This window comes from Ischnura elegans, chromosome 4 (assembly GCF_921293095.1).
Source record: "Ischnura elegans chromosome 4, ioIscEleg1.1, whole genome shotgun sequence".
Taxonomy (NCBI): Eukaryota; Metazoa; Arthropoda; class Insecta; order Odonata; family Coenagrionidae; genus Ischnura; species Ischnura elegans.
The window spans coordinates 31,140,301-31,164,322 of NC_060249.1; the positions used below are offsets into that span (position 1 = coordinate 31,140,301).

The window sequence follows — 24,022 nt, forward strand, 5'->3', positions numbered from 1 at the left end:
TGTTTTACTGAGCACATTTATGCATTCAACATTCTTTATTATGTTTCAAATGGAAATAAGCTGCCAAACGGACAAGGGCATGTCGTAGGCCAAGGCAGGAGCGACATGACTGCTGTTCATTTAAATTTTTAATTGTAAAATGATTTGTAAAAAATTGCTCAGTTGTATTGATAAATAAAGAAAACTTTTATGTATAATAGAGTTATGAATTAATTTCAACATTAACGATGTCCTTTTAGTGTTAATGGTTCTAATGACAACATGTATAAAACTGGTAAGTTTTACGTATGCAGCAAGATATGAGAGCAAAAAATTCTGTGCTAGGAGCTATTTCCTCCACCTTAAATTATGACTCTCCTGACCCCTTCCACCCCCTCCTCTCATATTTTTTCTCAACCACAAGTTTGTGACAACTCGATAGAATTGCACAATGCAAGTTGCATGTAACACTGTTGTGTTCGGTGAGGCAGCTCTCACTAAAGTTACATTTGCCATCACTACTCAGGGCCCATGAGGGTCTTATTGGTAATCTGGGACTGCGGGTATTTCCTTTATTTTTTTTAAATTTTCTGGCAAGGAGCAAATATTTCTCAATTATCCCCAAATCTATTTAGTGCATACTCAACTGCAGTCATAACAAGTGTGTGGCATGGGTAAAATTATACAACATTCAAATAAAAGGGACAAGTTTACTCAAAATTCCAGTATTCAATACATACACACATAATACAGTACTTTATCATTATAAATAATTAGGATCCAGCATAGTCTGTTGCTTACAAATTGTTGAATGTCTTTTCAAATTTGTAGATATGTGGGAATGTTTGGTAGGTTTTGCTACTTTGTCCACAATGTGCAATATTGAGCAATAGTTAGTATCTCTTAAGTCAATTAACTTTTGGAATGCTACAAGGCTTCGTATGTTGTCATTTAAGCCATTCAGGGTGACTTAAAACTGGAAAGTTTTACATATGCAGGAAGATTATGTGAGCAACAAACTACACTTAACTCCACTTTAATACTCTATATGATAAAAACAACCTTAGGAGCTCCATTGAAAGGCATGGTAAGAGGTGGGGTAAACGTTTTCTTTGTATTAACTTCGAACATGTCATGCCAATGCAAGAAGCAACCAAAATATTCTTAGGTGTATTCTTGTTCCACCACTGTATTTTTGCTTTGGTTTAATTTTTTCTTTAAGCTTCATTCATACCTATAACACATGATACATTCTTTATGAGCTAATTTACAACTTACAGAGATGCAGAGATAAAGAAATACATGGTCACATTGGATAGGTGGAAGTTCATGTAGGAATGGGGAAATTACAGTCCCCAAAAAAAAATTAAATAAATAGCCCCCTAAAGAGAAACTTGCGTAACAACAAGAAGACACAGTCGCAATGAATCACAATATATGTACTGAGCCAGAAGAATTCTTCATCACATATAGCAAAATATAAACACCTTAAATCATTGTTAACGTCACTTGAAACAGACAATAGTAATAGTTGAGGTGGTGCAGATCACCACAAAATGATATCCGTCACAATGGCATCTTCTTCATAGGTTATTCTGAATGTATCATCTCCCGACTTTCTCATGAGCTGTGCAAAATTGCAAAATATCATTTAGAAAGTGATGATAACGGATGATTTTTTTGATACTCAATTTTTTCTCCTCAGCTGTCGTGCCCAAGATGTTTTCTGTTGATGAATCAACTGAATGCAAGTACCTAATAAAAAAAGATGCTTCTAGCCTTGAGGCAGTTGATGCATACTAAATAACTGATAAAGAGCATCATCATTCCTCTTGAAAGCACCCATGCCAAACTCCTAAGAACTATATGAATGTTCCAAGAAGGAATTGAACATGCCATACAATAAGAAAATCATTACTTAATTACAATGTGCACGTTGAGTGATTAATTATGTGAACATATTTTCACATGAAATATTTTAATTGAAATTATTACTCTTGGACCTGTATATGGCACACATCAATGGGCTTTTATACCTATCTCTTTGCTGTCACTGATTTTCGATATTTATAAATATAATAACACGAATATTATTTGTACAACTGAGAGGGTTTATGCTGGTCTCTTTAATTTATACTTATAGACACTACTAAATGGTGACTTGTTTACGAGGATTATTTCCAAAGTCCTATTTCACTCGCGATTATTCACTTATTCATGATATCTGATTGATTTCCACCAAAATAAATGCTTTGAACACATATCAGCCTACTACTGCATGAAGCTTTCAGAACCATTTAATTTTGTGTATCTTCCAGTTGACTTCATTGAGATCAAATGCAACACATGAAGTTTCCTTGATTGTGCCTTTCATTATGAAGCATTACTCATTGCTCACACTTTTGCATTAGATCAGGGCCAGCAAAATCAGGAACGTTCCACTAGGTAAAGGCACTTTCATTAATTTTAATACCTTTAAAAGACTAAATAATGTTAAAACATTTGTCTCTTTATTGCAAATGCCATTCTATAATTACCAACATTTTTATGCCAGCTATTATGTATATTTTGATACAGGTATAATTGGAGAGTTTATCAAACTATGATAACTCAGCCAATACTGTGACTAGCTAGATATATCAATCACATGGTGATTAGTTGCCTTAATACAAAGTGCACAGAAGTTGCATGTGAAAATTGCTTTCCCTTTCCTTGACTCATCATATTTCATTTGGATAATCCAGTTCCTTATGATGTCTGGCTTCCATGTTCCTGCACCACTTTGAAGCCTAAGGGAAGTCTCAATTTGTAGACTAGGCAACGTTTGAACCACACTGAAAGAGCTAAATAAACTTCCTCAACTAGCAAACATTGCCATTTTGTCACCAGTTATGCCATGAGAAACCTATTTAAAACACTCACAGATAAATTATAGAGATTTTTTTAGTATAGCACCAAATATCATACACAAAATTGAAATATGGTCATTAAAAGGATAACTTCCACTTTTGAGGCCCAAGAAAACACTTTTTCTATATGAAGTAATCAATCTCAAGCTCTGAATACATATGAAGTACTTATAGATATCCTCCACATCTATACCAACACCGGAAACTTAAAATATATTCCAAGGACATACCCTCAAACTTCATTTTCCATATAGCATGAATAGCACTCTTCTTAACAATATTTACAAGATCTAATTCGTGGCCTAACATGCTGATGGATGAGCTTCATCATTTTCTGCATTTATTGCATTGCCACACAGGAAATGTTTGAATCGGCCGATCTTCTTTCATCAGTCCATTTGTAAGGCACAACCAATACTAATCATTGGAAAAGTCATGTAATCCAGAGGAGAATCAAGAGTATGACTAAAGGCACTATATTTTTGACCTAATGATCTATTCAAACCAATGTATAAGGCATCTAAAATATTTTTAACTCAATCACTAGTGACTCTGTATCGTCTGCCTCACAGAATATCACACTATACTTTCTGCTGTGATATTTTAATATTCTCTGTTGACATGGAAAAATAGGATATTTACACAAAAGGTGACACGAAGTTCATTTCATGAGAACTATGTTCTCAAATGTCCTCTTCCAGTTTCAATCATAATTAAAGCTGGATTCATAAGGAGTCCCAGGGACATTATTTATACTGCTCAGCGCAGAAAACCTTCCACTCCTCGATAATTATTCACTATATACAACTGAAATAAATCTCACATTATTGTTCAAGAAATTTAATAACAGCAATGGATCATAATTGCAAAACTAGTTTTGATCCCTCTATAAATTTCTTGGTCACGGGTTGATTAAACCACATCATATTGGCCAGAGTACATAAAAATGACTCACGGAGGACAGAATCCTTAAATATCTTCAACAAAGATACATATTTATTAACATATTCTTGTGATCTAATCACTGAATAATCACAGACTAATCCACAACTGTAGGTTCTTAAACCACAAAAGCAATTATGGCTCCACAAATACTTTTACACTCAAACACTTATATTCTACACAATTTCTTCATTCTAGATGTCGATACTTATGTGCTGACATTTGGGATAGGCCTAAAACGGCATAATGGCAACTCAAGCAGTGGTAATGAGTTTGCTTTTGACTGTGAGCACAGCCTTCCACTTGACACGTTTGCGATGGGGTGAACTTTTCAAATCCAGCTGCCATGATGGAGTCCAATTTTTGATGTTGCCTTCGGTGAGCAACCACTTTGTTAGTATCCGTGCACACGAATTCGCATTTCAAACAGTGAAAGTGGGATGCTTTGTTTTGCATTGAGCCTGTCGAAAGAAATCGGTAAGTATTAGTGCTGCGTGACGTAGACATGATGTATTAAATCCAATACAACAGTCATTGAGACTGCATGCAAATGTCAAAATGAACTTTTTAAAAATCATTTTACAATGTTAATTTTTTAAATATTTTATGAAATGACCACATGATTTCCTCCACACCTCGCTTCAAAGCCCATTCCCTCTACCTTCAGTCCTTTTAAGAGCAATATCTTTCGACCTTTTCTTATCTGGGATTCTTAGGATTAAATATGCATTTTATTTAATATTGTTTGGGTTTTTAAGGCTAATTTTGAGCCCCTTGAAGATTAGGCATGGGGATAGGTGTGTTTGAGATTTTGTCGCATGGGCTCCAACGATGCTCATGAGCACCCTATAAATTTATTCTTCTATGAATGATTATAAAGGTGTCTTACATAATACTGATAACACTTACACCACCTTTTGCTATTAATTTACTGCAAATTAACTTGCCATAAAAATCAAGAAAATTTCACACCATGGGTTTTTAGGAGAGTATTTTACAGTTTATGTTTGGCTTTTCAAGGCTAATTTTGAGCCTTTTCTATATTGCACATGGGTCCATAGTAAACATGTTTATGAAGTACTTGTCCCTCTTGAGGGAAGGGAAGAAGGCTGGACTGCTTGGAGGAGTTGGAGATTAGGAAGCACATCAGGAATGGAATTTTAGCAAATGAAAATATTTTTATCAACTATTCCCCCCTCCTGGAAATTCCCCTGAAGCTGAGTGACGCTCCAACCCCAACGCAGCCCTAATCAGACAAAGTAAAGACCTTACTGAATGAGATCTGAAAGAATCATTGCAGTGGGACTAAAACTGAGGTTATGATTATACTTTATATGAAAATGATAAAAAAATACTGATTGCATCAAAGGAAATACGTACTAAAATAAAATAGCAGTTAGCATGCTAACAAAAAATCCAATGCCTCAAGTTTAGGTCAACTGTAATCACTAACTTTAATGTTAACAAAAGAATAAACTTAGTCACTTCCGTAAGATTGTATAAAAAAAACAACAGATTTTGGCAGTTGAGATCAGCGAAACAGCCAAAACCGATTGTATATTAACCCATTATAACCCAATGTTTCTTCTAAGCAGCATGAAAAAATTTATAAACTTTTTGCTACACTTAAGAAATGTCTACATCACGCATTATTTAGTGGTGTAAATTGTAATAATGAAATATTTAGCTGCCACGATAATTATCATTGAGCGCAAAATTTTCAAGTTTCAAAATGAAAAATCTTGAAATTTGATTTCGCCCAGAAGCAGCTCTGGGTTAGAAATTGTTAATGAGATATAGTGGAAGTGACTAATTCAATTCTTTCTTTGGCATCATGACTAACTTCTACCCCATGGAAGCAATTAACTTTGATTTTAATTGAAAAAAGCTGAATAATGAAAGATTTGGCTTGCAAAGCATACCTACCACCACAACTCAAGATATTACAAGTGTTATAATAAACTGAATTCAAGAGGAATGACACAGCAATTATCATAATGGTAATTATTCTTACCTAAAGTAGAGGTGTACGCACAGTCTGGACGACCACATGCAACATTCGCACGGAACTGCTGGAAATCACCTCCCATCAGGGTGTCCAATCTTTCATGGCGAGCTGTGTGTTGCACGAATCTCGTTTTGTCACAGAAACTATACCCACAATCTGGTCTCATGCAATGAAAATGAGTCTGATGTTCCCTATATCCACAATGAGGGTATTTACAGTCCTCGTTAAACCTGTGAACAAAGTATATACTTTATTGAAGGAGATCTGAGAGAATCATTGGAGTAAGATTGAAGGCGATGTAGTGATCATATTCAGAAATGCACCGTTTAATTGATTTTGTTTCAAAAAGTTCAATTTTACATTAAATGATTTTTTTAAATATGAGATTTTGAGTGCAATTCAATGGTTATTATTATTCAGTGAAATTCTTTCTTTAATTTCATCAATTAGACACGCATTAATAGAGAATAAAGACAGTTAAAATGAAAATATAATCAGCTGGAAAATGTGGTCACTAACACACAAGTTCGCAAGTTAGTCAGCAGGAGAAAAAACATAAAGAATCCACTGGATTTTCTCGGTTAAAGAGATATGAAAATTATATCTATGGAAATTTCAATATTGCATCTGCATTAATTAGAAGAAAAAAATTACCTGAATCTTATGTATCCTTCAGGAACAGGCTCATCTTTAAGAATGCGCATGCTGTTTTGAATCCGAGCCTTTTTCGCTTCAGGGCTCATGCTGTCAGGGTGCAGTGCCGAGGATAGTGGGGACGGCGGATTGTGAGAGGAGGGTCCGGTGGGTGGAGGGGGAAGAAACTGATGGTGTGGTGACGACAGGTGGAGATGGTGCAGGGGGGCGTGGAGAGGCGCCGTGGGAGACGACCTCTTTCCGAGCAGAGAGGGCCTGTGAAGGGCCGAAAAGGGATTCTGCGACTGCATTCCGGGAGAGTCTCCAGCCTCCCCCATCATGCTCCCTGCGGGACTAGAACCCTGAGGGGGCCGCAAAGATGGTAAGGCGGGAGCAAACATCAAACCTGGGAAAAGGAAGAAATATTATGAATAATATGTATGAACCACTAAGAAAAAATACTTCTACATGATATGTAATAGGTACATATCGATGGCTAAGTTCTAACAACACATACAGTGAGTCCTCGTTCTACGTCACCCCGTTTAACGTCATTTCGCGATAACGTCACGAAAATTTTGAGACCGTCATTCGTTTATCGCACCTTCGCTTCGCGATAACGTCAAGGCTTTTAAATTTCGCGCGAGAAAAAAATGCGAAGCTGCGGGCGTTGAAGGTTGTTCGTTTTGTGGGCAGGAATACAGTCAGTCTAAACGAAGTGTAAAACGGTGTGTTTATTGTTAATTGCGATTACGGTTTTAGCAAATTTTCTGCAAAATGAATTCTTGGGTAGGTGCGCAAGGTTTTACTTGACACAATGGTTTTCGGGAACCTAAAAAGTGATTTCAAGGAATTTTTCCGTGTAGAACTCGGAGTTTTTGTCATCACTTTCTTCGCCATGTTCACAATAATTTTGGTTCCTATAACTGCGACGATGTTTCAGCGATGATGATGCCCAGGCGACGCTCGCCCGGGCGACCACCATAGCGAAGCCGAAAAGCAAATGTGGGAAGATACAAAAATGGAGAAGGATTTACGTCAGTGCTGCTATTGTCGTCGATGAAGACAGGAATTCCCATCGTAAAAAATGCCCCAGATATGATACGCTAAAATTTTTTCGCGTAGGAATTGTGAGGTCTAGGAGCCGATATTCACTTTTTACATTGTTTCTTATGGGATATTATGTTTCGATTAACGTCATTTTGTTCATCGTCACATTTTTCAGGAACGGTAAGTGATGTTAAACGAGGACTCACTGTATCTCAAAATTTGGCCGGTTTGACATAGGCATCTTAAACACATTGTATGTAATGACATTAAAAATAAAATTCAAGCAAAAAACAACTCTTTGTTGACAAGTGTATGCTTCTTTTTCAGTTTTATGAATTTTTGACTTTAAATTTTAGCGTACAATCAGAAAAAATTGATCGATTTTTTGCTCTCTTGAAAAGTTGCTATTTTTGAGACATGTGTGGTTAGAACTTAGCCATCGATATGGATTCTAAATAATAAAAAGTATAATTCTGCAATAAACATGAACTATTTCTATTTGAACAGAGTAAAAAAAGTATGTATAGGGCCAATTATTGGCTTTTGAGCCTCACTAAAAGTGCAGCAAGTATAGTGGAATGCTAACAAACTATCACTCAATCACCAGAGTAATGACAATTATTTTTCAGGAAACTTAACATTGGTAAAAAAATAAATATGTACGTACAAGCCTTTTCTGTTTCCATGCAATTTAAAAAAATAAAGTCGTCTATTCACATCAAAAACAACAAGACTGGAATGTTGTTCTCAAAGTTTTATAAAGGCACATAGCATACATTTTACATTTTCTAAAATTTTCAGACTATTGGGTGATGTTAGCTGCCACTAGAAAAAGCAGATTTGCTGATCCAAGAGAAATGGAAGATGATCCAGAGATTTTTCTGCAGACACAATTTAACAGTACTAACCAGCAGGAGAAGAGTAGATTGCAGGCATGCCAGGGCCCACAAATGGCATTCCTCGTGATGTGACCAATGCAAAGGGATTGGCCAGGGCAAAATGATGTGGGTACGATGGGTCACCGCCCATGACTGGTCCTGCCCGTGCCCACATTGGAGGTCCGGGCTCCTCTGCTGCCTGCTGTGACGATCTCTGCAAGCCTTCCGTCCCCTCTGGAGCTTGGCCACCTTCGGTGCTGCCTCCACCATCTTCTCCATCGGCCTCTCCTCCATTTTCCTCTTCACTTTTGATGACAACCGTCCCGACAGATGCATCCCTTGTGCGGGGTCCAGGAGAAGCAGCCAACGGTAAGCATGAGCTATCAGGGCTCAGAGCTCCACCAGCGTGCTTCTGAATATGAGGCCGTAGCCTCTCTAGTTCGGAGAATGCCTGTAAAGATGGTGATGATGTGTCAAGAGTATTTCTCTCCTAGGATTTTAATTTTGAACCCTCAAACATTTTAATTCCCAATTTAACCTTTTTTTATTTGGTTGAAATCATGAAAGTTTCAATAGGTGAATTATTGCTGTGCCTTCACCATCACTTACAAGTATTGAGAGAGAATCGTTTAAGAAAGAAAAATTAATACAATGATAGACCGAAAAATAGGAAATAAAAAATGCATGAATTATGATAATCCATGATAACCACTGAATGAAAATGGTTCTTTCATGATAAGGCTGGTTTAGGGTAGCTATACAACCACCGTATATACTTTTAGGCTAATTATTTTTCTTTAAGCAACACTAAGAAGCCAAAGGAGGTAAAAGATTACCCCAAAAATGCTAATAGAAAACTGCTCAGGCACAAAGTAATTCAACCAAAGCACATCAATTCCAGTACTTCTCAAGTATTGCTCTTTCTTGATGAAAGCATTTAAGAGCATTTATCAACGATCTTTTACATAGAATGTGATCCTATTTCACAACCATTTCTTACCTGATTACAAGCAATGCAATGGTAATGTTCCTTGCGTTTCAGCTTGCAGAACGGTCGGCTGCATGAATGCTCTGGTCCATAACGCACGTGCTTTTCAATATCCATCCAGCAATCGGGGCGAGCTACATTGGGCTGGGGATGTAGTGCAGCATCTTGAATTCCTGCACCTTCACTTGGAATTCTTTGCAATAGATGTGCCAGGGAATTTGGCTGTGATGCATCGGATGACCCTTCATTGCCATCTGGTTGAACTAGAGTGTACACATAGAAATTAAATGTTAATTATAATGCATCATGAACGTAAGCACTTGAATTTCATATCACAGCTACACAATATTCAAATTTTATTTCTAGGGAAAAAATAAATTACTTGTCTCAGTTACTCAATAGACAATAACCACTTTTTGAGAAAGGAATAGCATTTACCAACAACATTACTCAGCAACATCATTGTCTACTTGGCAATAAAAAGCATACTTTTCATTTTCAACATTTTTCGAAGATTTTTGTCGAATGTGTGCATCATTTATGAGACAAAGCAAGATGAAAGATAACAAGTCTACATGAGGAGCAATTATTGGAAATATTTATCTTCATTATCCTTAACCTTAAAACTTTCCATATCAATGAATCAAGGGAATACATAAAACTTCAAGACAACATAAGTACGTATCATGAGTGAAAAAATTTCCATGAACCATGAAAGTGAAACTTCTTAAGTCCCAAGAAAATCATATGGCTCTCTACTCTAAGTATAAAAAAATCTACTATAAGCTTAACTCTAAAAGGATGTGCAAATCAAATCACCTAAGTGCAGCTACACCAGAAAGAAAAAAAATATCTATCATAGCAACTAATTTGCATGCAATCTTTAGGGAAAGAATAGAAGGATAACTTAATATCCATCCCACACCTAGAAACTAAGTATTTTCTCTCTGGCTAATTAAGATTACAGGTGCAAAAACTGAATCTATGATACAAAAGATCTTGACCAAATGAAAATTCACAAATCTCTAAAGTGTAATGCTACATGTTTCAAACGTAAATTGAAAGAATCATTACTTCAATTGGAATCAAAGCTTATCCTTTGTTTGTGGCAAAGAATTTCAACTCGAATGCATAATTGCAACAAGGAATCGTGGGTCAGGGTGAAAATATTGGCAAAACATATTTACTGTGGCAACATAGATGAGACTTCAAGGTACTTTTACGTTCACTGTTTGTACGGGACAAGATAGAAATTATGAGGGAGGGGGCAAGGGGTGAGCTTTGAGGGTGTTCGACACCCACCTGTCATAACGGTGCTGTCACGCCCAACACCCGCCACCGGGGAATCCCAAGCAGCGACCGCCAATCGCAGGGGTGGGGCAGAGGGTGCAGAGGTCGTGGGGAGGAGGGGAGGGGGGGAGGAGGCGCACGAGGAGGTGGTGGAGGGGGAGGAACGAGGGGGGGACGAGGTGGAGGGCTGGTTCGGAGGTGCGGAGGGGGAGTGAGAGGGGTGTGGAGAGGTTTGGGTCTCATTTTTTGCAGCCTTTCCATGAGGACGACCCGAGGAGAATGCAGAAAGGGGGTAGAAGGTCCCAGCGGCCTTCACAACTGTGGTAGCAACAAGATGCAGGGTGGTGATGTCACCAAAGTGAAGGGATATATCACAACATGTTCAAAATTTTCATGTCCTATATGGATCAGTCAGTGCCGACACACACCGGAGACAAACCTTGACCACTCAGATTTTGATGGAAATTGGCATACATGTTTCAATCCTTAAAAAAATACTAATTGAAAGTAAGTTCAACAGTTTCAGGCTTCAATTGGTGGAAGTTAAACATATTTAAATAAATAAAAGATCGTAGCACTTTTCTGGAAAAGTGCTACGATCTTTTATTTATATAAACTAATTGAAAGTATTAAATAAATCCTCTTACATTGATGTTTACAGTTATTCCTTCCCAAAAAATGTGATGTGTACTGAAAATTTTGTGTCCGCAAACAACATCATTTCAAAAACACCCATGATTTAGCTTTTTGATGTTCCATTTTTGTGATGCCCTTCAAATGGTATATCTACTTGTTTAGATGAAGTCAATTTCCACTAAAATCTGAGTGGTCAAGGGGCCAAATCCAGTTTAAGCTGGCATAGAATGATCCATACTTGTTCCTCAGGATGCGTAAGAATTTTGGCACCATGCTAACAAATGTAGAAAGTAGTGCTTGAAATATATTAAATAATTATTCTATTTGTTGAGCTTTCACTTCATAAAACCAATCCCTCATGCATCTGAACACAAAGAGATGTGACTTATGTTGAAGTGATCAGCGAAAAATGTACATAGACAAGAAAATGTGAGAGTTAAATTGTAAATTTAGTGTTTCCCACAAACATAATTCTTTGCGCTTAAATTGACTTCACTCTTAAGCATAAAGATTGAAGAGTAAGCGCTATAATGAGAAATAAAGTCCAAATGCTGAAATTTGAATGAAGTTGTTGACCAAATATGATTTCTTCTTGGAAAAAAAACAATTCACATATCCTCTAGCTTAACTTCAGGGAATAACATGTTATTTTTATAAAAAAAAGGGTGTACATCTTTAAATGAGTCTATATGATTCCTAAACAAAGAGCTTGGAATTAAACATAAGTGTCATAAATGTACAAAACAAAAATTTTGAGCTGTGGTTGCCACATTTAATAAGTAGTTTGATTTGAATCGGTCAATCAACAGTGAAAACCTAACATGGAGAGTGATAGATGCATTTAAAATAATGACTTAATTTTTTTTAAAAAGGCCTATTTAGAACTTATGGTGATGGGAAGAAATCTTAACCACATCCACTAATCATCGGTATGTAACAATATAGTGATAATATGTACTATAATTTTTCAAAACTAAAATGCTAAATGCAAAAGGTAACTACAAACTCTAATGCAGAGAAATATTCAAGCAGCATGCAAAAAAGACTCATCACATACACAAAAGGACCCAGCACCAAAATAAAATGATTCACTGAAGTGAGTGATCACAATGTAATTGCATGTGGATTCCAACAAAAAATTTCAACAAAGGAAAAAAGAAACTATTTTCCGCTAAAAGAGACTGAATCCATAGGAATAAGCTAGAGTTTACCTAGAATATGCTCATTTACATTCCATCTCTGACACTGTAACAATCATCATATACTACAACATTAAAATTAAATGAAGGGTAAATATGGTAGCAGTGAGGGAATATTGAATCCATCCAACTCATTATAAAAAGAGTAGTGCTGATATTACAATTTATTCTTGAGATAATGATTTTGATGCAACCTTTGTAATCAAATGTTTAGTTCTGAGAGGGATATGGAGAGAAATGATTTGCAAACTGCAGGAGAGGTGACTGACTGCCGAACTGACTTTATTGCGAAAGAATGTACCACAAGAATTAGACAATTTTTTAATGATGCTTCTAATAAATGGAGCTTATATTCAATTAATCCTTATAAAGAATGATTGAGGATAAGAATTTTTTAAATATAGTGGAACAACAGTAAAATCAAAGATGGAAGGAGTGAACGTGACTAAATGATCAACCAAATTTAATTACAGATATACCTGAGACTATCTCTGTTCAAAGGATATTTTACGGTAGCCAATCCACCATTAACTTTCTAATGAGAATTGCCCTTGATTACTACTCACCAGTAGTTCCAGTCGATGGTGATAACTGCCCAGAGCGCACAATTTGATTGGGTGTGCACTGTACACGACTGATCGGAGTCTGGCTCTGCATGGCATACACTTTTGAGGAAGGGGAAGTCGGTTCCTCCTTCACGGCACTCAACATTGGGGACGTTGTCCTCTCTGAGCCACCGTTTGGCGTGGTCTCCCCTCCTGGGCCCTCCCAACGATCTTCCTCACCTTCGGCCACCTCGGGCCCAGTCACGGCAGTGCCGTCCTCCTCATCCCGATGCTTTTGTTCGTGAACAGCCATTGTGGAGTACCTCACGAATGAGTAGCCACAATTGGGCCGAGTGCAGTGGAAGTGTCTGTTGACTTTATTGCTGAAAGGAAGAGGTACAAGGCATTGTTGGTGATTAATGCACCAGATGGATGTGGCACATTTTGAAGAAATTAGAAAACAATGTTCAAAACAAGAAAATGTGAGAGTAACATTCAAAAGAAGAGAAATAATAATGTTAAATCATAGCAATTTACACTAAAGCCTATTAAGGCACCAATTATTATGAAATTTTACCAGCAGTATGATAGAACCTTGCTGCAATCGTATATGTCCTTTAATTTTATTCTTTTATATCTCCCATGTTCATTCCATTAATTTATCTTGTACTATTTTACAATCAATAAAAAAAACAAGTGAAATACATAATATCTTTTTTCTTACAAATTTAATTTGTTTCTAGAGTAATGTTTATGCTACTGTTTCTGTGTGTAATGCATGGAAATTCTTGATCTCTTTACCTGTGGCATGACGGCAAACGGCAGTCAATGGTTCGATCAAAGAAGACAAATCCTTCCATTATGTCAATGTTATCATGAAAGTCCTTGGAGTGCATGATTAGAATGTCCTCTCTGTCAGTGACATAGAAGCAACGAGGCTGTGTGCAGTGGAAATGACGCCTCGAACTGAAGGGACACAGTGGGCCATCTGGGCAAGGACACCCATCTCCAAAAACGTAGAATCCCTCTTGGACCTGTGCCTGTGTCAAAGAGAAAATAAAAATATACAATTTATCACAACTGTATGTACTTTTGAACATTCACAAATATGAATACATAGATACATTCTTCAAGGTATATAAGGTTTAAAACCTAGCCAAACCAACTAAATGGCAAGTTCTATTTTCTTGCACACATATTCTATTTGTAACTTCAATTAATTTTCCATGCTATAGATAAAATTATCATCCAGTTCAAGGGTAATTAGAGACCTCAGAAATTATATATGACAATAAAAATGAGATGAGCTTTCTCTTTGTGCTTCCATTTTGATCTTGTATCAACAAACACTGCAAGGAGAAGGACCAACCTATCAGGCATAATCATTATAATGAGTTGCCAAAATGCGAATGAATCAGAACAAGTAAAAGAAAATTTTTGTGAATTTTTCTTATATTTGATTTGTTGCCACTCCCTCAATAGGAGTTTTAAAGTTTTCTTTTCTTTTTCTAGGTTTCCATCACTAATATTACACCCTCAATAGGATTGTAAACTGTGGAAACAAGTTGTTTTTCAAAATGTCAATGCTTTTCCACGGCGACACCCAGTTTGAAGCCTGAGAAACATTTTTACAATCAATCTAAAATCTCATACTTGACAAAAAAGGTTAGAGCTTGGAGGAATATGATAGAGGAGATAGCTAACATAGCTTTAAATAGCTCTTAAAATTTGAAAAATTTTCCATTTTTTCAACCTGCCTTTTCTACCTAGCCTTTGTGGCCTTCTAGGTTTCCCACCATAATCCTTTAGTTATTTCCGTAAAATTGTTCATAACTATCATATTGGCACTATGCGCAAATTAGCTTTTGGGGACGCAAATGTACGGTCTGCGAGGTCTTTCGACATTAATTGCAAATCTAAATCCATCGAAACTTTCATAAATCCAAAATTTTAATAGAATTGTGCTCCAATGCATCAATTTGGTAGGACGAGTGAAAATTTTGCAGTAACTTACAGCGGATCTCTCGCCAGTGTTGCTTCCCGAGCTGGCTGGAGGGGCTGAGAGCGGAGGGGCTGGTCGAGGAGGCGAAGACGCAGGGGGAGAAGGAGTGGGAGTCACGGCAACCGGTCCCAACCTCATTCCCTGCGAAGTCGGTGTCATGCCAAAAGGAGGACTTTGAACCACATTGGCACCAATCGATGCAGGTTTTGGGAGCTTGAAACTTGCAAATATTGCCTGAGGAACATCCATGGTCCCAGGAGTAGATGGCATTGGAAACTGTGGAAACAGAAAAAAAACCTTGGTTATGATCCATGATTCAGTTATTGAAGAGTGAAGCTTATGCAAAAAGAATTGCATGTAGTCCTGTTGAAAGTATCAGTACCCTCCATGCATTTAAAATTTTACATTTATAAACAGAATAGTGAAATTTTCTGCATAATGCAGATGAGTACATAATATAACTATGATTTCTATTATGATGATTTTTAATGACCATGCCACTATTACTAGGTGAATGGATAAATAATTGACCATGCTAAAATTTTAGGGCACAAAGAAGAAATTACACACATAAAAAATAGCTAATTGCGACCGATAGTAGAACCTAAAGATATTAAACAGCTATCAATTGGCACTACTAGAAATTTGAAAATATTGGAGTCATTCGTAATTCAACTCCAACCATGAGAAATGAATTCTCTCATTGATTGTTTGAATATCTGGATTTTTTTCCATTCCATTGAAACTGAAATGTTGTAGTACATTGGACTAATTGAATTTGCTTGGAATAATACTGTTGTTTAGATTTAATTAAAATAAGTAGAATGGTATTTGATCTTGAACAATCATGAATGAAAGTGAGATTGAATCCTTAGGAGATATAATTAGTATATAATTTCAATATTTGAAGTCTTTCTTTAGTCTCTAAAAGATAGCGCAGGCCGAGTGAGTGCTGAAGTGCGCTCATTTTATTGAAGTTGATCATCAAAATTTTTGGCTAGTAACGAAACTAATCAGTAATAATCAGGCTAATGAGGCAGGAAACCTATATCTCTGCTATTTATTCTCAAGGAGCAAATAAATTATTTCATTTACTTCTTGAGAATTAAGAGCTGAGATTCACACACTTCACACAAAAAAATTGCACATCTCCTTGAACTACAATGGCATTCAATGCGATAAATATCATAGGAAAGAAAAAATGGGAATCCAGAACAATTTCTAACCTTTAACTAACCCCTTAACAATATTGGATGAAATAGTCGATCATTGTTGTTTACAAAGCCCTAGATCACGGGAAGTAACATATACCCCAACCCAATACTCTTCAAATGGGACATTCTTCATGCTATACGTTCAATGATGATTATCATGCACTGACATAAAACATATATAAAATATAATTTGCAATTTGCATGGAAAAAGAAATTTTAATGGAATTGTGCTCAAAAACACTGGGTCTCATGCTGTAGTATGAGTGTCAAAGATTTCTCAAGCAACCATTAGGATAACAACACAATGCAGTAAAATAGACTTTTTCACCTTCACCATATGAATAGGTATTTTTAAAGAGTAAACTTACATAATCATTCCAAACCTGAAATGGAATGGAAAGAAGCTGCTGTAGTACATTTCTGACCAATTATTCCTCTTAAAAGCATTTATATAAACAAAAATATTCCTTTAAAGACATGTTTGAAATGGTTAAACTCATATTCTTAATTGATAGCTAATTTTGTGCTGCCCGAAGATCAATTTTCATTGAACAACGCAAATTCCAAAAAAGCAAATTTACAAATTTAAACGAATGGGATAAAAATTGTAGCTAATGACAGGGTTTACTTAATTATCCACTGGCAATTGGAATACAAGTTCATTATCTAAATTCATATCCTGAACCATCATAAAAAGGAGATGCTGGACAACAAGGAAACATCAGAACATGAATGAGAATCACCATGTGCCAAAAAATTTTAAGACTGAAAACCTATAAGTGGAGGTACTTGTAATTTTTCATGTGTGTCTACATTTCACACATAGTTAATTCCACTATAGAGATGAACAACTCATGTGCAAATAATTATTGATTTGATTTTCATTATTTAAGTACATTCATGATTTTCATGACAACGAAATTATCTTACCTCAATGACCCTATTCTTTGGTGGCCTGCCCCTTTTGCGACGGAACATTCCATCAATAGAGGTTGCAAGAGTCATAGTCATTGGATCTTTAGTTAAGCTCAATTTCCTTGAGTACTCGTGCATTTTGTAGTGGTCAAGCCGACGGAATGGCTTGTCTGTAGGGAGAATTATTTCACGACAGTTCTCCTGAAATAATAAAATTTCAAGTCATGAAAAGATGAAAAATGATTAACAATAACATTAAAAACTAAATTGTAACTCTGATAGGGCATAGGATAACATAACAAAGATTGGTAATAGTCAATAATGGGAAACAAAAACTGTTGTTTGCACAGTGTAAAACAACCTAGATGCACAACTGAAAGATTTTCCAACTGGAATTCTTAGATTAAATAAAAGAAGTAGAACGACCAATAGAAAATTTTATTATCCCTTGGAGTATATGTACATACTCGATTCCCATAGATATTATCATCGATATATGATATCTATTGCAAAGGGAGATTTTGCATTGGCATTGCATGTTAATTCTCTCCATTTGGAACATATCAATGGAATCCAAGTATATTCTATGCATATATGCAGTGTATTTGATGGTAGCTGAGTATGGTAGCTGGGGCTGAGGCATTTATAGTATATGAAAAGAATGATACTTCAGAGCCTGCAAAAAATAGATTTCACTAAAAATAAATGCTTCAAAACTAAGAAGAACCTACCCAGCAGCAGTGGTAGTGTTTTTCCTTGTTTTGGAAGGGACAGTCTGGTGGGCACGGCCTGCAGGGTTCTTGTCCAACTTCCACGGTCCAATAAAATGCTTCAGTGACTTGCTCTTGCTGTTCATGATTCCTGGCATGCTCACGGACACCATCTTTCGATCTAAAACGATAATAAACATAAGCTATTACGATGAATATAAGCATGTTGCAAACTAATATGAAATTATTAGACCAAAAGGAAACAGTAGAAAACAAAATTTGCTGTACTTGTCCAGCTAATCATCCACTTTTTTAAAAATTGGAATTGAAATATTTTACTATCCCTTGGAAAAATGTACATTTCCATTTATTTATTGAGTAAGCAAATTGATCCAAATTGTTTCCCAAGTTCTTTGGTTTCAAACTACATGGATGCTGTTGCTGACCAGATGTAATATTTCAATTTTTATGATTTTAGAGCAAGGGCATACCCAGGATCACAACTAGGGGGAGGCAAGCCATAGTCTAGGGGGTGGGGGGGTAAGTGATGGGATTTATGAGATTATTTCCTTGAAAAAATAGTTTTATTTTAGTTACATATCTTATACTAATACATATATATCATTTTTCGTGGGTTTAAAGAAAATTTGTTGAATACTTTCGTTTCAATTCAGTACTAATTTTGCTTAAAGACTTTTGCAATTTTTGCTTCTAGGGGGGGGGGGGGGGCAGCTGCCCTCCCCCTGCCCCTCGCTGGGTATGCCCATGTTTTAGTGCAAGACCTTACTGCAAACACATCCAGTTTCTTCATACAGTATGAGGAATCATTTAAAACTCTTGTTTGGAAAATAATTTTCTGGATTAGTACCTGAAGGTTATTAATTTCTAGCGCCAGAGAAAAAAAGTTAATTATAAAAACTTTACACACCTGAAAGTCATATCACACCCCTCTGCCATGCAGTGGAAGTGTTCTTTGCCCAGGAATTCACACACAGCATTTGGTCCAGCAGTTCTCCCTCCACACTTTTCTCCCGCCCTGTGGCAAGTCAAGTACTTTCTCCACAGGTCGTCGGGCAGCATCGGGAAGTGTCTCCCGCCCATGACAGCAGTGGCGGGATGCTGGTGCGGGTGCATGAGGGCTGAAGAGACCGCCACGGGACCAGCCCGATAGTCTCCATGGGAGAGGTCGACCGCAGCCGAAGATGACGGCTCCCCAGTGGGTGTGTGCGAGAGGAGGTGGGGGGGTGGAGGGAAGCCGGCGACAGCGCCAACAGGAACGCCAGCACCAGCACCACCTGGTGTCCCGATGAGGAATGGAGCAGGCAATCCAGGAGGATTGGGTGCCATGCAGTCGAGCCCTGGAGGTGTACAATTTCCTTTAAATTTAGCCAGCAGTCAAATAAATGGTTTATAGATTGACATGTATGTCTATTATATCATTCATACCCCATATTTATTTTGATTTAGTATGAAAAGAGTTTAACAGATTTTATGTCGTAACAATGACGATAGGATGGAACCCAAGATTGAAGAGACACTGCTCATTTTCAGCCAAGAAGAAAATTAAGTCAATCATTTAATCTTTAAGAATATAAATTTGTGTGCCGAAATCAAAAGGTTTTATTGCGTTGTATTGATACAGTATGATCAAATCCTTGCATGATACTATGCTCGTTCATTTTGCGACACAATGTTTCATGATATTCACATTACAAAGCAATATCCACCAGGGGCAGGAGTCAAATGGATATGAAATGGGTTGAAAATAAGACAGCCAACTATTTCAATCTTTGATTTAATAAACTTACCGCTAAAAACAGAAGGATATTTGTGGAAGGCTGCCAAGCCTGTAGCTCCTGAAGGCAGGCCATTTGCCATTCCCTCTGGGGAGCCCCTGCCTGGTGAGGAGCCCTGATTCTGCTGTTGCTGCTGCTGTTGTTGAGGCGACTGTGGCCTTGGTGCAGAAGGACCTTGGATGACGGATGTTTGGATGGCTGAAGGTGTGACTGGGGAGGATGACGGATCTGGGGTGATGCCTTGCAAGCGACCACTCTGCCCGACCGATGGTGGAGTCGTGACCTAGGAAAAAACAGAGCCATGATGCATCTCATAAATTATGCTATTTATGATGCAGTTATCAATTTATATATTTGATGTGATCAGGAGAATAAAAAGTGAAATGATACATCAAAAAGTTTTAAGTATTAGATAAGCTAAGGAAAATGAACTTAGATGCTAAAAAATTAAAAGAACTTTGACCGAAATAAGCCTGTTGCCTGATGCATGATGGATTAATTAGAAGCAAAGAAAGACATTGTCAGTATGAAGTCAACTCTCACTAGGAAAGTGCAAGGGTTATTATAACTGGATAACCAGAAAACACAGAAAATTGTGATCATCAACTTGTAACATGGTAAATATTTCATATAGTGCAACTATAACACAACCAAATTTATTTAAAGCTTATGAGTCAAGTACATTTTTTTCTTTAATTCGTTAAAAATTGCAGTGATATTAATAAATCTTTCAAAGAGCACTCTTTTGTAAATGAATAATTTAGACTGTTTATGATGGAGATAATGAGGGAAGCTGAGCAATTTGATTATTAATTAATCAAGAAGTTGATTTCATAGCTGGATCTTTCTCTTAAAATGCAAATAAATTAGCTTAGTGATAAAAATCAAAGTAAATTAACGGCAGGCATATTCACAATTAGTGATGAGCATGTTTTTCCACAGCATCATCAATTTTAAATTGTGATGCACCAAGTCCATAATTCTTCACCATTAAAAACAAATGTACATGCATAGTAATTAATCTTCCATGACATGAAAAATAATGAAAAGCAAAAGGTCTATCACATAAACTAGCTTTAAAGACTAGTATTTTTGGTAGAAGTAGAGCTCACTTTCAACTAGTCCCATTCCGAATGATGAAAATCAAAATTCGTTGATTTGCTGAACCATTTTAGTACTATTTCAAATATAACAACAGTAATAAAGTTTTCAATTTGTTGGATATTCAAAATTAATTGACTTCTACATAACTACTCAGTACCCTAATTCTTCTCTTCGCACCTTACTCTACCTACTCAGCTATCTAATAAATCAATCTAATCAAAATAACCTTTAGTTGACATTATCAGGGGAAGCACTGTCTTGAGACTTAGCCTTGACCTGAATATCTACATATGCAGCAGTTGCAATCACGATGGAAAATGAATCCATTGTTTGCAGGCCAGCACGAAGGTACTCTCTGTACGCCTCAGAATAAAACAATCTCATAATAGCTCACCCTCTCAGCATATAAGCTGTCCATTGAAGATAGATCATGCGGGCTAGTGGCAGCGGATTGCCCACCCATTCCACTCCCCCCTCCACTACCGTCCATACTGCCGCCACCAAAACTCTTGAGCATGCTCTGCGCCAGCTTGAATTTTCTGTAAGCCATTTCGTTATCCTTTCTCTCGTGCTTCCTCTTGTGAGAGTAGAGCTGGCCGCTCGAGTGAAGCACGTAGGAGCACCCGAGGCGAATGCAGTGGATGTGGTTGCAAACTCGAGAGAATCGACAGTTCTCGAACGAGCAGTGCTCGTGCTTCATGAATTTCTTGAAGCCGTCACGGTTGAGTTGCTCATCTTTGATATGGTACGTCTTGTGCTTCTCTGCAGGGGAGAAGGAGAGCCCGGCAAGAGAAAAGAGGAAAAAAGAACAAGAGTTAGAGACAATGAGCCTGAATTTCACGATGGAACATATGTTGAATAGTAAAGGTGCATTGTGAGAAAGACTGTTCTGCAATCCAGAATAAAGACATTGGGTGATAATTGCATAATTCATAATTTATTTAGAAAGAAGATGAATAGATTTATGATGAGACCTTAGAGTAAATTTAAATTCTATGATTATTAGCTTGACTGAACAGCAAAATGCTTTTCATGATGAATTAATGAAGGCTCTCGTCATAACTGATGGATTCTCCAGAAACAGACTTTATATCAGGCAAAAATATAATTTTAAAAATATAATATAATTGCATACCCATGATGATGTAGCTTTTTTACTTGATTGACGCAAGAAAGTTTTGGTGCAAATGATAAAATGAAGTTTAAAAGGATGAAACTGCTAAAATGTTTTGATTATTAATTCATGATTGATTCTGAGCATATTTCATGAAGAGCTCAAGAGGATCAAGAAGAAATACCAATGACAATAGTATCTATTCCTTGGATATTTAGATAGCAATGAAAAACTATTCTAAAAGATAAGAAATTATTAGATCTGCTGGCATAATTTACTCTTAAATTTCTCAAACAAAAACTGCTAAATATTTTGAAGAGTAATTGCCAACCATCACAGTTTCATTCTTTCAGAAATATTCATAATTTGAAAATTGGAACTTGAGTCATAGCTAAATGAAGGATGCATAAACATTTGATGTACAGAGCTATGAATTACAGAGGAATGAATGGAGCAACATACCCATGTCTGCTTTGTTCTTGAACGTGAACTTGCAGTTGGAGCGACGGCAGTGGAAGTGGGTTGTCCTCTGACCATAGAATGAGCAGTGTGGTGAGGCACAGTTTTCTGTCGCACGGTACCGCTGGAAGCCCTCCTGAATGATGGCCGAGTCCTTTCGGTGGTAATTTGCATGCATCTGCACGTCTGAAGTGCTGATGTACACTTTTTCACAGCCCTCCTGCGAGTGTTGACGTGAGAATGAACCAGGCTGATTTAATTGACAGCACTTTCAATCATATATCCTCTACGGGTGATGTTTCATGCAGCTCTTGTGGGTCCCAAACTAATTTCACAGCATATTTTTTTCTAACTCAAACTAAAGATGCTAATATATTCTATCTTTTATCTTCTTAATTAAATAACTTGCAATGAAATTTTTCTTTGGCATTGAATTGGTAATCACGATCATGTAATATAAAATGTCTCTTCCCATAAATGGGCTCCTTACGGCAATGTATACATTTAAGTGTAGGTGGCAGCAATTCATTAGATACTAATTATCAAGTAGTCTGAAAACAGCTACTTGATTTGCAGTCAACTAACATTATCACTCTTGCTAAGGCTAAATTCTAATGAAGTTTCTGGCACGTAGACAAGTTAATATAATCTGGAGTCTACTATCAAGGGCAGAGTTAGGAGGATGGAAGACTCTACTCCCTCAGTTGATTTTATTGTACTTATAAATAATAATTAATATATAATTACAGGCCATGATGATTAAAGGTTAGTAAATAAAAAACTTTAACTTCTGAGTAAAAATTAGAAAAATAAATAAAAAATAACTCAGTAAAATTGTTTTAAGGCATGAATAGGGGAGAGAACATAAACTGTTGTGAAGAGGATTTGAAATTTTGTTTCATACAACTTTGAATGAAAATAACATTAAAGACAAGTTTTTTAAAGAGAGGAAGAGAGGTTTAAGAGGGATGAAAATTCATTTTAAAATTTAAATTCAAATTAAAGAGGCCTGAAATAATTTCAAGCCATTTTTGGGGTAGAATTTTCATTTAAGAAGGGTAAATAGAAGCAGAATGAAGGGGCTTACCTTGAGGCAGTGGTAGTGGGTCTGCTTGCGGTTGTGACTGCAGTCTCTAAACCTGTCAGAGCAGTCGTCCATGGGCGAGTACCTCATGAAACCATGCTGCAAGGACTCATCTCTTTTCTTGTGCCATTTGAAGTGTCTGATCATCTCCTCCTTTTTGACAAACACCCTTGAGTTGCAGTCCAGGCAATGGAAATGTTCCCTTTTTAATGAGACACAAAAATAGTATTTATTAAAATGACGAAAGAGTCACTTGAAAATAACAACTTTATATCATTTTTTTAAGTGTACCATATGAATGAATGAAAATATCATTTTTTATGTTTCAAAAGTATTATGAATACATCTAGAGAGAAAGTAAATTTATAAAATTTCATTATTTTAAAGGGATTCAAAATTTTATCACATTTTAACGATGAAGTATGGAATATCAGCTTGCAAAACATATTAGCTGTTCAAGTAGACCAAATGCTGATGCCCAAATCGAAGAGTGCTCCGCAGGAATGTTAAGTGATGGTAGAGTTTCATACCTTAAGTATCTTAGCATTTCTCAGAAGACTTTTAGAA

At 36.6% G+C, this 24,022-nt stretch overlaps 1 protein-coding gene across 6 annotated transcripts in view; it reads right to left on the reverse strand.

Annotated features, from left to right (window-relative positions):
* Nucleotides 1–675: 675 nt before the first annotated feature.
* Nucleotides 676–24,022, reverse strand: part of LOC124157229 (zinc finger protein castor homolog 1-like) — a 399,561-nt gene continuing 376,214 nt past the window's right edge. For 3 of the 6 annotated variants that reach the window (XM_046531785.1, XM_046531783.1, XM_046531784.1), the window contains 17 exons: nucleotides 23,459–23,657; nucleotides 22,375–22,591; nucleotides 21,193–21,560; nucleotides 19,707–19,977; nucleotides 18,827–19,256; nucleotides 17,920–18,079; nucleotides 17,204–17,389; nucleotides 16,642–16,656; nucleotides 15,072–15,335; nucleotides 13,859–14,097; nucleotides 13,079–13,440; nucleotides 10,690–10,995; nucleotides 9,400–9,650; nucleotides 8,430–8,850; nucleotides 6,493–6,877; nucleotides 5,845–6,068; nucleotides 676–4,291 (listed from right to left, as the gene is read on the reverse strand). In XM_046531785.1, coding sequence (XP_046387741.1) covers nucleotides 4,020–4,291; nucleotides 5,845–6,068; nucleotides 6,493–6,877; nucleotides 8,430–8,850; nucleotides 9,400–9,650; nucleotides 10,690–10,995; nucleotides 13,079–13,440; nucleotides 13,859–14,097; nucleotides 15,072–15,335; nucleotides 16,642–16,656; nucleotides 17,204–17,389; nucleotides 17,920–18,079; nucleotides 18,827–19,256; nucleotides 19,707–19,977; nucleotides 21,193–21,560; nucleotides 22,375–22,591; nucleotides 23,459–23,657 — 4,570 coding nt within the window. In that variant the 3' untranslated portion in view covers nucleotides 676–4,019. The remainder of the gene's footprint in view (nucleotides 4,292–5,844; nucleotides 6,069–6,492; nucleotides 6,878–8,429; nucleotides 8,851–9,399; nucleotides 9,651–10,689; nucleotides 10,996–13,078; nucleotides 13,441–13,858; nucleotides 14,098–15,071; nucleotides 15,336–16,641; nucleotides 16,657–17,203; nucleotides 17,390–17,919; nucleotides 18,080–18,826; nucleotides 19,257–19,706; nucleotides 19,978–21,192; nucleotides 21,561–22,374; nucleotides 22,592–23,458; nucleotides 23,658–24,022) is intronic. The other 3 variants (XM_046531788.1, XM_046531789.1, XM_046531790.1) reach the window with 3 other exon arrangements.